Source organism: Calidris pugnax, unplaced genomic scaffold (assembly GCF_001431845.1).
Source record: "Calidris pugnax isolate Ruff unplaced genomic scaffold, ASM143184v1 scaffold167, whole genome shotgun sequence".
In the NCBI taxonomy this organism is placed as follows: domain Eukaryota; kingdom Metazoa; phylum Chordata; class Aves; order Charadriiformes; family Scolopacidae; genus Calidris; species Calidris pugnax.
This window is the reverse complement of record NW_015091045.1, coordinates 456,625-469,363: the sequence shown is the minus strand read 5'-3', so window position 1 is coordinate 469,363 and position 12,739 is coordinate 456,625. Positions and strand designations below refer to the sequence as shown.

The window sequence follows — 12,739 nt, the reverse complement described above, 5'->3', positions numbered from 1 at the left end:
TCTTCCAATTTAAAACCGTTTCCCCTTGTCCTATCATTACACCTCCTGGCAAAGAGTCCCTCCCCAGCTCTTCTATAGGCAGCCTTCAGATATTGAAAGGTCCCCGGACCCTTCTCTTCTCCAGGCTGAACAATCCCAGATCCCTCAGCCTCCGCCCACCCTTCCCCCAGGAGAAGTCTTCCTTCTCCTGGGGGGGAAGAAGGCCCTCTCCCGGCAACCACCGCCCTCCGGGAGCAGGTCCCAGCTGGAAAGAGTCAACACCCGCCCCTACCACACGTATAAAACCTACCCAGGGCTTCGAGGTTCTGCTAGATGAAAGGAAGATGGAGTCCAGCCAAGTAAAGTAGGCAGGTGGAGTGTTTCAATTATATTTTACTCTTCATTAGATTGTTCATTTGAATGTTCATATTACAAAATTAGCTGCCATGGCCCACAAACGTATGGGACTTCAGGAAAGCTGTCCACTTACTTGAAAGATCACAAACTAGTATTTGCTTTCAAAGAACTCTGTGAAACAATACCGTATTAATCTTTAAAGCTAAATAGTGCTAAAATTTCACATAATCTACATTAGTTTTGGTTTTTAAATAATTTTACCAACCATTATAAAATTAATATATTTGCATGTATCAGATTACAGACATTTGCATTTAAATCAGTGTGAAGTATCCCATGCTGGAACAAGAAGTTTAAGCAGTTGCTGTTTTCAACAGCAGCTCATTCTTATTGCCTCAGAATAAAAGTTTGCACAAAATATTGAACAAGAAAATGCATGACATTGTTTCCCCACAAAACTGTTAAAAGTCTGTTACAAGCAACAATAAAACGCCTTCAAGACAGGAAGCATTTATAAAATGCAGAGCGCTCTCAGTTAGCGAAGTGCTTGCACAGGGGCATTCACTTCATTCTCCCCATTTATATTCAAAAAACCTGAAGTGATCATTTACCAGATGAAGAGGATACGTGTCCTCTGAAACGTTTTTACTTGCTCGGGGAAATTGGCAATTACAGATACCTTAATGAATCTGGCTTCTGGCTGAAGAGAACTAGGCAGCAGCTGCTGAGATCAGGAGAAAAGTTTTCGAGCAAACTCGTACAGTTAAAAAATATTCAAGGAAAGCTAGTTGAAGCTGCTAACTCACCATGCACTCACTCCTGAAGAAACACCACGCTGACACTACAGACTTCACATTGTATTAAGCTTGCAGCATTCAAAACCACAAGTAGGAAACTGTTCATGTATTCCATTCCCTTGTTTCTAACCCATCTATGTTTTACATTTAAGCCAATCATGCCCACAAGTGACATAATACTGTTTCAGTCCCTTGTTTGTAAAAAAAGAAAATAAAAATAACTCCTATTCTACTGGGCTGAAATCCCTGAAGAATCCATACTGTGTATGGAAGGCTCTAAGTTTTGTGCCTTTACAAGCTTGATGCAAATAAATGCACAGTAAATGTTTATTGTGCAGTTTTTCTCCCCTTAAGTTTTCCCCATTTCCCTCCCAATAACTAAAACCAAAGTTTAAAACCAAAGCATGAATATGTTACCAGCACACGTGGACAGGTTTACAATCTTCTGGTTTTAAAGAACAAATGACAAAGAGCATTCAAGAATATTGCAATTTTTTTTTTTTAAACAGACAAGTAGCAAAAATTTGTACCACCTGGAATAAAACTGCCCAGACAAAGCTCTCTACACACACCTGCATGTTGCTGTAATATTTAAATAAGTCACACCAATGCAAAGAACATTTCTCTTAATGGCTACTAGTGTTGAAAGAACTGTAGGATTATGGAGTTAAGTAGGTCTTTGTACCCTGTGAATTGAAATTCTGCAGGTGGCACCGAGACGCTTTTCACAACAGAGTCACATCGCTTTCACTTTGATTTGCTTCATCTTCATCTGCTTCTTCTCAAGTTTCTTCTGTTCACGCCGCAAAGCAGCTTCCTGGAGACAAAGAGATCTGAATGAATATCAGTGAGCTCCTCAAAGAGCAACTTCATTTCAGAAAAGCCAAACAAAAAAAGACCTCCAGTACTTGGATTCACATCTCTAACCACAGGAGATGGCTCCTCACTGGGAGCCTTCGCGTGCTTCAGAAAGCACATTTATATACCCTGAAATTTGTCTGCCTACCAGCAAATAAGAAATCAAAGTTGCCCTTTGCTGATATACCTACAGGTGGACCGAGGGATACTGTAGGAGAAATTTGCCAGTAGGTTGTAAGAATCTGAAAGTCCACCTCACCTCCAGCCGACGCTGTTTCTCAGGATCCTCTTCGTTCATGATTCGCTCCTTCTCTGCCCGTTTCTTCTCCTCTCGGCGGGACTGGGCAGCCTCCTGTCTTTGCACGTGAGTCAGTTTAAGGAAGTTCTCTTCCACACGAGCCCTGTTCTTATCAGCTTTTTGTTTACCCTTTTCACAGAGAAAAGCAAAAGCAGTTAATACAGATTCCCCATGAGCAGTATCTCCGATAGCTGTATCAGAAACATAAGGCTCCCAGTCTTAACATTAGCAATCCCATGGTAATGGTTGTGATTTTATACAATATTCAGAAGACAGAAAAGTATCTCCGATAGCTGTATCAGAAACATAAGGCTCCCAGTCTTAACATTAGCAATCCCATGGTAATGGTTGTGATTTTATACAATATTTAGAAGACAGAAAAAAATATACCCTACTTACTTCTCTGTTCAGACGGAACTTCTTTGCTTTGTCAATACAGTAGATAACCATGCTCATCAGAGGCAGCAAAGACTCCATGTCCTTTGGGGAAGTGTTGCCTGAACCAGGCACTGAAATAAAGAGTTTCTTGTTAATTCAAAGAGGTTGGCAGGATTATTTTTACTTGCTATAACACTAGAGTTTCTTGTTAATTCAAAGAGGTTGGCAAGGTTTTTCTACTTGCTGTAACACACTTTCCTTATTGCTCACACCATTCATGAAAGACAGACATTCTTATCCTCGTCGTTAGGAAGGACATAACTAACTAAAGGAGGCGTTTAGCTTTGGAGATCACATTTAGATTCTTCACACCTTATTGCTCACACCATTCATGAAAGACAGACATTCTTATCCTCCTCTTTAGGAAGGACATATCTAACTAAAGGAGGCGTTTAGCTTTGGAGATCGCATTTAGATTCTTCACACAGTGACAGGCACATTTCCCACGCGATCCTTCTTAGTTTTAGAAGTATGAAATACAAATCTAAGGGTTGAATTCAGGCTCTGACATTAACTTCACCTGGAGCTACGGCCTGGAATTTTGAAGAGAACTATGGGCCTTTTCTCAAATAGACTCCCAACAGGTTGTTTTTCTTCCAAAACAGGGTTAACCAAGTAATTCTGTGAAACTCACACAGCAAAAAGTGTGGCTTAAACCCAAGCCATCTTCCAGTGGAGCCCTAATACAACCCCCCAGCAGAGATAACAGCCTGAACTAAGGTCAATAATAGAAAGAGTTGGTATCCTGTTATCATGACGATACGACACCCAGTCCCCAGTGTTATTACTGCCTTGTCTTCTGTTTCCTGGTTAATCAATCAATAACCCAGTTACCCAAAGTCATTCATCATACTCTGTCTTCTATAGAAGACAGAACTTGAGCATGTGACTTGCACAAATAAAGCACAACGCTCCCCCAGATACATACATACACACACTTACACCAGTTCTGAACTTGAGCATGTGACTTGCACAAATAAAGTACAACACTCCCCCAAAAACATACATACACACTTACACCAGTTCACTTACCATTAAATGTAAACAAAAGTGTCTTTTTAGTTTCGGGCAGTTTTGTAAGCTGACCCTCCCTGGTAGGAAAGAAAAAAAGCAGCTGGAATGAGTGAAAAAAAATACAGGCATACAAAATACCTAACATTGTTACGGAAAACCTCATTAAGAACCAAGAGACACTTGCAAACTACTTGAATAAAATAAACAAGATTAAAAGGCTGGCTGTAACCCAGACTTAAGTTTCAAAGTATTCAGATTCCTGAAGTGTTTTACTCAAAAGCATACAATGAAAAGGCATTAATGTAAATACTAATGGCACCATCCAGTCCGATTCTCTGAGCTCACATGAGCTCCAGCATCTGAGCCTTAAGGCAACCTGGATATTTTCAATGACATTCAGTTTTACATATGCCCTGTTGGTTATACTACTACAGATCTTCTATAAATGTTAGGAAAAAAAAAATTCTAAAGAATTCAAGTCTTCAGTGCCCCAAACCCCACAATATTCTAATGTAAGATAGTCAGCCCTACATTTCACAGATCCTCCAAAGCCTAGCGATTTCAGTACAAGGTGCACGTACTGCCATCGTATAATTAAATCAAAGTATGTTCCTTTTTTTTTGAAGGACACTTTCAAGTTTTTATATGGATCATTTATTTATATGCCTGTGAGCATAATACACCCTTGCAAAAGCCTACATGGTAATTCAGAGACGATAAATCACCCACCACTTGGCAATTGGGAAGCAGAAGCTAAAAGCACCTCAAGACTAGGAGGCTTAGAGAAACAGAAGAGATACTGCATCTGTGCATTTCTGAAGCATACCTGAGAGTCACCCTGAACAGAAGTACCCAAGAGATGGACTCAACAGCAGAATGTTGAATTCAGTCAGGGAAGAGCAAGCAACCTTTGATGTTTTAGGTTTGGGGGTTCTGGTTGGGGTTTTTTAACACTGCAGATTTTTCTTAAATCTAGTTCTCAATGGGTTCAAATAGCAACTGAGTTAATCTGCAAGCCCTCCTCCTGCAGTGTTATTTCTTGGCCCTTAAACTCTAACACACCGTGTAGTTTTAGTGGGATTACTCCATCAGTTACCATGCAGCTGGGTACACTGTGGCTGCCAGGTGTTATCTGAAATTTGTAGCTGCCCAAACTAGAGTGTAACCAGCACACAAAAATAAATATTAAGGCAATACAACACCTTGATCTTCTACACTAATGAAGCATTTGGAAGCACTGGGAGTGTATTTATTCACCTGTTTCACCTTTGCTCCCCATTTCTCTTTGCGTGCATTCCAGCAGGCTTCACACTGCAAACAAGTTTGTCAGCCTCTATTTTGCTTAGTGTTACAATAGCTACCGGGAGGTTTATACGTACTCTTGCATAAGTTTTGGACCGGAGAACTGGTCCGAGAATTGGACGGACTCAATCTTGTCAGCGTAGTGCGTGAGGAAATGTATCATCTAAAAGAGAAAATGGGGTTAGTTTTTCCCCCAACACCAATCCCATCTGCAGCCTACCCACTCCCTTGGGGTTTGCCAAAGTGTCCCTGTATCACTCAGAAAATTGCTGTGCTCAGCTTGCCACAATAACACTGAAATTTAAACTGTCTTTTTTTTTTTATACCTTGTGCTAGAAGGTGGAATGTGTGGAATTAACATAAGCAACCCGGATACTAGATATATAATGCTCATTTGGGATTTTCCAATCCATTTCATAACATGTCATCTTTGAAGACCTGCAGACACACCATCAACACCCTCCTTTGAACTGGCTGTTTAAGTTAAAACTGCTTTTCAAAGCCTGGAAGTTAAGCCTGCAGTTTGTGTTAGACTAACAGTTGCTAAATAAAAGGAATAAAGACATGAGAATTACATCTTTCTTCCAGCCCTTAAACTTCCTTAGGAACTTGATTTCTCTAGATTTCACGGGGGCCATCTGGCTCTCCTGTGGTGATGTTTACAGGAGATAAAGATTAGAAATTTCTTGCATAGGTTGTAAGTGCCAGGGTTACCAAGGAATATTTCTACTAATTAATTCGAGATTACCTTAGCGTCCATCATTCCCTCTGTGACCTCCCCCATCTCCGACAAGATGGCCAGTGAATCTGGAAGCCCATATTTTGCACCAGACTTAGGTTTATCACTGCAGAACTCACTCTGTTTCAAACAGAACAAGGGGAAAGAAATAAAAACAAACACAAGCTTGTAAGTATCTTATCAGACTGAACTGTTCGAGCACAGTGGGACCCCTAAAATTACCTGACTTAGACCCAAACTTTCCACATCACATATTACTAATTAAGTTTACTTTTCAATCCTTGAAAAAGTCATTTGTGCAAATTAAATGAAGTGACACTCGTGTGTATCCTGACAATATACTTCAATCTCCTCCTAAATGAATGATACACCATTTCCATTATATGAAAATGTCTTTTCTCCACACACTAATTCCAGCAGGTCAGTCACAAGTTTTCAGCTGTTCCCAAGAAAATAAGCAGAGTAGAGGTTCTTATAGCCCATTATTTCTCACGTTAGCATTCCCAATGTGAACATACATACCAGGTCCTGCATCTCTTTCTGAAGTCGCACAAGTGCTTTTCGCGTTCCAACAGCAAACACATACGTGTCCATATCTTCATCATTCATTGTTACTTTTATTTGCTGTGGGACAGAGCGTTATTAGCTGTTATTATCAGATTTATACAATGTACTCTGCCTTCAGACTACTTGCCAAATGGAGACCTGTGTCTCCTGTGATTTAAATGTTTGTCTGACACTTTGATTCATAAGAACAAAAACTAAGCGAGGCCGTACACAGCTAAGGTAAAGGTTGTTGATTTAAATTATAGGTACATGGAAAGAATATTCACAGTGCACACAGCCACTGGTCTTCCAAAGTGTAACCTCTTTTGGCATTTATGGAGTTAAAGATTCCCCTCATCTTCAAGAGCAAGGGGCGAGGAAAAAGTAACATTACAGGATATAATATCCAGGTCAGCATACACATTAAGCAGCTCTGCTTAGGCAGAGTGAACAGACAGAAGAACAATCATTAAATATTTCAGATCGTAAAACCACTTTTTATCAAGCTGAGGTCTTGAAGCGTGATAAGACTGTTCACAAAACCACTCAAATAATAAAACCCACAGATAAGACAATTTCCAGTCATCAGCAGTTTGCATTTCACAGGCAGAACAGGAATGCGAATGATTCTTTCGGATTGTTTCGACAGTAACTGAACTGGAAGATGTGGAATACTATAGAAAGACACCCAGCAGCTCACTGGTGTGTCCTAAGAACCACCAAAAGCAGCAGAGCAGAACGGAAGGAATGCAAGAATTTATCACAGCTCATCTAAAGGGCTGAGTACGTACCACTTGGTCAGAAGCCGGCCTCATCATGCGCGCAAGAACATTCAGTAGGTCTTGTCTCTTGAGAAACTAAAAACACAAGTTTGTAAACACAGAAAAAGATAGCTGAATATACCTAGAGTGTAGCGCTTCGTTGGCTTATAGCAGTGGGGCTCAAGGAAAAATAGGACAGTTATAAGTAGGTATTTTTCATAGAATAATTTAACTTTGAGGGGCCCTTTGGAAGCCACGTGTACAGCTCAGAAGCAGCCCTGCTTTCTGCATTCAAATTGTTTCTCAGGGCCTTGTTCCTTCAAGTTAGGAGCTGAACCAACGTGGGGCTGTTCCATCCCAGATGCAGAACTTTGTGTTTGTCTTTGTTGTATGTCTTTGGAATTCCTGTTGGTCCATTCCTCCACCACACTAAAGTCCTTCTAAACAGCACCTGAGCTCTTCAGCCTACAGTTACCTCTCTTTATTCTGGTTTCTATAGTCTTTCTGTAAGCATTCACTCTTATCTACTTTGGTGAGCAGAAGGCAGGCCTGTATGGATCTTTAGTCTGACCAGCCTTCCCTTTATGTGTGCATATTCAGAACCCTGCATCCGAATGTGAGCAAAAGATTGAAGACAGGACTCCAGTTTGCTCACAGTGGAATGGAAAAGCTTCTAGAACCCAAAAAACCAGGTAAACAGTACTACAAACTCACTCCTCCGTACCTTTAGCTGGATGAGCATTCCTTCACAGCACACCCTTCCAGAGCACCACAAGTTATAGATGTGTTCGTTTTCTTGATTTAGTTTCCCAGTGCTTGTAGCTTCTTTATTCGTGCCATCATCCCCTGAAGAAAACAAACAGTGAAAGAGAACGGCAACCTAGAAGTCACAAATTTAAAGACCGAAGTTGATCAGCAGGTTTGGAGCTCAGCTGTTGCTGGATTACTTCAGTATCACTGTGATGTTTCTGAATAACTTATGTTACAACACCATAATCTAATTTCAGCACTGGAAGACTGGCACACTATCTGTCTACACACAGAGTTGTCATTAGTGCTATCGTGCATCTGCACAGAAAAGGTTACTCTTCTCTATAGCCTACATGCTGGTCTAAAATCAGATTTATTCAAATAAACTAAAAATGGATCCCACTCATTATGGAACTCACCGACAAGAGCAAAGTTACTTTCTAGCAGCTCCCTGTGAGTATTGAACCACGCGTGAGCCAGGCGGTTGTTTTTGTTCTTCCCAATGATGTAATTCATGATGTAAGCAAGAAGACCTGTTACCATCAGGATCTCCATGTAGTAACTCTCCCAGCTGTTTTGAAGGTGAGCAGGGACCTATGGTCAGAGAATGGAAACGGTATTTTAGATATTAAATGAGCAGATTCCACATACACAAACAATTTGGCAAACACAGAGTACTGGAGAAGCTTCATCCCAAACACAGCAATAGGCTTCACAAAGGCGACAGGGCAGACTAAGCCAACATAATGCATTTGGCAACACCAGGACACAGTAATCACACAGGAAACAACTGATAACAGCATTCCCAAAATACCTGGCTAATACAAACAAAATACTTCTCTCTTCCAAGTGAGCCTGTGCTAACACGCATCCCTCACAGTAGTCAACAGCCCAGCATTTCAACCCACGGATTATTTGAGCTTGATGCCCTGCCCAACACAGCATTATCTGATCATCATCTAACTTCTGTTGAAATCTAAAATAATACCCAATCACCAGGAGCATTTTCAGGATGCCACCAAGAGCCACAGACCATGGGGGAAGCAGGGACGCCTGCCTGACCTTGCCATCTTCAGAGAATAATTAGCTGTTCCGCTATCACTGTATCGCCATTCAGTCATAGAAGTACCCAAATCTTAAATTTTCACTAACAAGGTCAGCCATAATACTTAAAAAGGGAACTTAGGCATAATAAAAATGCAAGACTCAAACACCTGATCATTCTATAAAAGAGTCTTGGGAGGTAACAAGAAGGTGATACAGGGTGGGCAAAGAGATTACGACTCTGGTGGTTTTTTGAGGCCAATTTCTAACATGAGACTTTACCCATAGACAAGCTACTGTCAGCATATCATCATTGCAACCTCTTCTTTTTGTGCTGACAAAGCACCCAGACATTCTGGGATGTATGGTTTTTCTCTGAATTAAATGAAAGTCATCACTCGAGCTCCCCCGTTTCTCCCCCATAGTCGTATGGGTAAAAGAAGCAACATCAGAAAATGCTTTGGTCAAAACTGTGTTTCAAAAGGTCAGTTTTAATGAAGAATTTCCTGATCTATATTCCAATTACCATTCTCAGTTTGAATACAGAATACAGTTTTGAGTGGCTTAAAATAGAGGTCAACAGCCCAAAGGCACCTGCCCTGGAAGTTTTACTTCAGGAGTTGCTACTTAAATAGCTTAAACCAAAGCAAACAAGGATGGAATTGGGAGCTGGCAGACCCAGATCACATTCTGCTGCTGCCCTGTTGCATTACTGCAGGCATTTCTTGTCTCCACACTTCATCCAGTTTCTGCTATTGAATTAACAAGAGAGTGCAAATTCCTTCAGACAAATTCTCTTTTATGTATATATTTGTACACCAATGCCATTATTGACATACTGTCTTAAAGAAAAAAAAGTGATGAAGCACCAAATACAAAGAGGATCAACATCTATACCTACATTAACTATTGTTATGGGGTCTTTATTTTTGCTAGGAGATGCATCTGGTTTCTCTTCATAGCCTTCAAACTCCTCATCATCGTACGGTTCACTCTCAGTATCACCTTCCTAAAGGACAAAATCACAAACAGCGTGAAAATCCAAAGCCCAGTAAATAAAATCCAAAAAAAGTAAGAAAGTAAGGTGTGGAGATACTATTAGGAAACACATAGAGGAAGGAAATGAGGTATTACCTGTGCATCTGCATCATCAAAGTCTTCCTGATTCTCATCCTGACCTTCCAGCTCTACAGTGGCTTCTTCTTCATCATCTTCTGTAGTGATGACCCTCTGAGGAGACTCTGTGACTGCATCTTCATTAACATCTTCAAATTCAGCAAAGTCATTATCGTCGTATTCCATAATGTCATCCCCATCCTCAAAGTCGTCATACTTTGCCAAAGAAAAACTCCACGGGATAAAGAGGACGGCAATAAAAATATATAAATTCCTCATTTTCACTGAAAAAAAAATTTAAAATAAAATTATCAAACATTGCAAAAAATCCTTATCAATTCTGCTACGTCACACCTCCAGTAACACAAAACTTCCATGAAAAACTTAAAAACAAGACTGGGGTCAGACCAGAGAGAGGAACAAACCCCTGCCTTTTCTTGCCATTTTCTGTATGAAGAAAGTGAATACTTTTACAAGAAAAAAAAAATAACTTTGAGGGTGAGGGTCTAGACTCTTTCTTGCAGCAGGAACAGCGAGTTCACACCTGGCCAAGCCACTCAGATGAGCAAGCTCTGGAAACAGAGACATTCTTCTATAAAACCAACTCTCCAACAGCATCTCTCAGGCAGGCAGCGTTGCCAGCTCATTTCAGAGACCGCACACCGTGCCTACAGTTGTTATTAATTAGCAATTAGGCACAGTCAGCTCAATGAAGGTGTAACAGCAGTAAGTCTTAAAGCATGCCTAATTCCTTTACTTTAAGCAGCTCTGGTAGCCTCTGCTGGTTTAGAAGTGAATTTCTAGAGTGCAGAATCAGGTCTTAGAGCATCCCAGAGCTATTTCTCTTCAGAGATCGAGACCTTTGGTTGTAAACTCTACTTTCTTGCAGCAGGAACAGCGAGTTCACACCTGGCCAAGCCACTCAGATGAGCAAGCTCTGGAAACAGAGACATTCTTCTATAAAACCAACTCTCCAACAGCATCTCTCAGGCAGGCAGCGTTGCCAGCTCATTTCAGAGACCGCACACCGTGCCTACAGTTGTTATTAATTAGCAATTAGGCACAGTCAGCTCAATGAAGGTGTAACAGCAGTAAGTCTTAAAGCATGCCTAATTCCTTTACTTTAAGCAGCTCTGGTAGCCTCTGCTGGTTTAGAAGTGAATTTCTAGAGTGCAGAATCAGGTCTTAGAGCATCCCAGAGCTATTTCTCTTCAGAGATCGAGACCTTTGGTTGTAAACTCTACAAAATAAAAGCAGGATGAGGATGGATATCGCACCAGTCCCCAAACCAAGAGAATAAACCGGGGCTCAGGAGACTAAAGCTCTCTCTGCCCACCTGCCAGAAACCTGCAGGGAGTTTGTCACTTCATCTTTTTCTGCCCTCAGCTTTCTGTGTCTTTCCTGCTGGAGCTCAAAACAGTCCCAGTCTCCCACTCAGACCAGGAATTACACGTTACTGAGGTTCCAAACTAAGAGCCTGAGAAGGCTGTAACAGCCCCGCTCCTGCGTTTCCCAAGCGGCTCCAGAGGATCAGCTGCATCACACCTTGGCAAAGGGACTCATCTGACTCCCTCCTGCCACCAGATCCGAGTGGGAACCCGAATGTTAATGAGATCCTTCTCTTACAGACTTGAAATAGAAATAATTTGTTTCTAAATTAGAGCAGTGCTCCTCCGAGTACCACACGCGGGGAACCCACCGCTATGGATAACGAGGCCGCCTAAAATAAACACCTTTGTCAAAGGCTTCTCATTCCAGAGAAAACCTGAACCGAGCATGTTCCCAGAGCCGTTAAAGGAGACGGGAAGCAGAGCCAGGCAGAGCCCAGGAATGCAGCGCATGGGCTGGGCACGTCACAGTTTTATGTGAATTTTAACAGAAAAAAGAAAACACTATTTCTATGTTGACAGAATTTGCATTCAGAGGTTAAATTTAAAACACCAGAACAACGGGGCCACCTGCTCGAGTTTCACACTAAGAATTTCGAGACTATTTGAGCGCGTCCGGTTCCACCAGAACCTACAGCTCCCCCGAGCCTTCTGCAACCCAGGGCTGAAAACCGGGACACGTTACCGACTCCACCACAGGGCAGAGGGCTCCCGGTACAAACAGCCCCACAAACACGCTCTACCGGGCCCTCCACCATCCACCCCCCGCCCCGGCCCGACCCACCGACCTCCGCACAGCCCAGAGGGACGGGAGCAGCGACGGGATCCCCCCCCCGCCTCCGCTCCCCGCTCCTTCCAGGGCCACAAGGTCAAGGTTAGACCGGTTGAAATTACCTCCTTCTCCCGCCCCCCCGCTCCCCACAGCCCTGCCCCACTCTCGCCCTCACGGGGCACAGCACAGGCCCCCACGCCCGGTGCCCTCAGGACCGGGCCCCCCCCCCGGGGGCAGTACGGGAGCCGGGAAGGGGTAAAGCGAAGGGGGGTAATGCCGGCCCCGCCGCCCCCGGGGAGGGGAAAAGGGGGTGCCCCATCTCCGGCGGGGCGCGGGGCCACCGGAGCCGGCGTTACCTGAGTCACACGCCGCCGCCGCCGCCGCTTAAGGCCCGGCCCTCACCCTCCGCTCAGCGCCCGCAAACGGCGCAGCCTACGTGCTTTGCGTAGCGGGGAGCATGCGCACTGCGGCGGCTGCCGGTACGCGGGTGCGTACACGCGTGGGCAGCGCGTCAGGGGAACCTTCAGCCTCACAGCCCGGCCCCGGTACCCCCGGTGCTGACCGGCGAGGGAGGTTTGGG

General features: G+C 43.1%; 1 protein-coding gene across 2 annotated transcripts in view; it reads right to left on the bottom strand.

Moving 5' to 3' along the window:
• Positions 1 to 354: 354 nt before the first annotated feature.
• CCDC47 (coiled-coil domain containing 47) overlaps positions 355 to 12,739 on the bottom strand; it is a 12,459-nt gene continuing 74 nt past the window's right edge. Inside the window, exons 1-13 of one of the 2 annotated variants that reach the window (XM_014956559.1) lie at positions 12,516 to 12,733; positions 10,018 to 10,283; positions 9,785 to 9,892; positions 8,259 to 8,433; positions 7,814 to 7,935; positions 7,120 to 7,185; positions 6,305 to 6,406; positions 5,792 to 5,902; positions 5,121 to 5,206; positions 3,760 to 3,818; positions 2,689 to 2,798; positions 2,251 to 2,418; positions 1,609 to 1,950 (exon numbers count right to left, since the gene is read on the bottom strand). In XM_014956559.1, coding sequence (XP_014812045.1) covers positions 1,870 to 1,950; positions 2,251 to 2,418; positions 2,689 to 2,798; positions 3,760 to 3,818; positions 5,121 to 5,206; positions 5,792 to 5,902; positions 6,305 to 6,406; positions 7,120 to 7,185; positions 7,814 to 7,935; positions 8,259 to 8,433; positions 9,785 to 9,892; positions 10,018 to 10,278 — 1,449 coding nt within the window. In that variant the 5' untranslated portion in view covers positions 10,279 to 10,283; positions 12,516 to 12,733 and the 3' untranslated portion in view covers positions 1,609 to 1,869. Of the gene's footprint in view, positions 1,951 to 2,250; positions 2,419 to 2,688; positions 2,799 to 3,759; positions 3,819 to 5,120; positions 5,207 to 5,791; positions 5,903 to 6,304; positions 6,407 to 7,119; positions 7,186 to 7,813; positions 7,936 to 8,258; positions 8,434 to 9,784; positions 9,893 to 10,017; positions 10,284 to 12,515; positions 12,734 to 12,739 lie in introns of those variants that run through there. The other variant, XM_014956558.1, reaches the window with a different exon arrangement.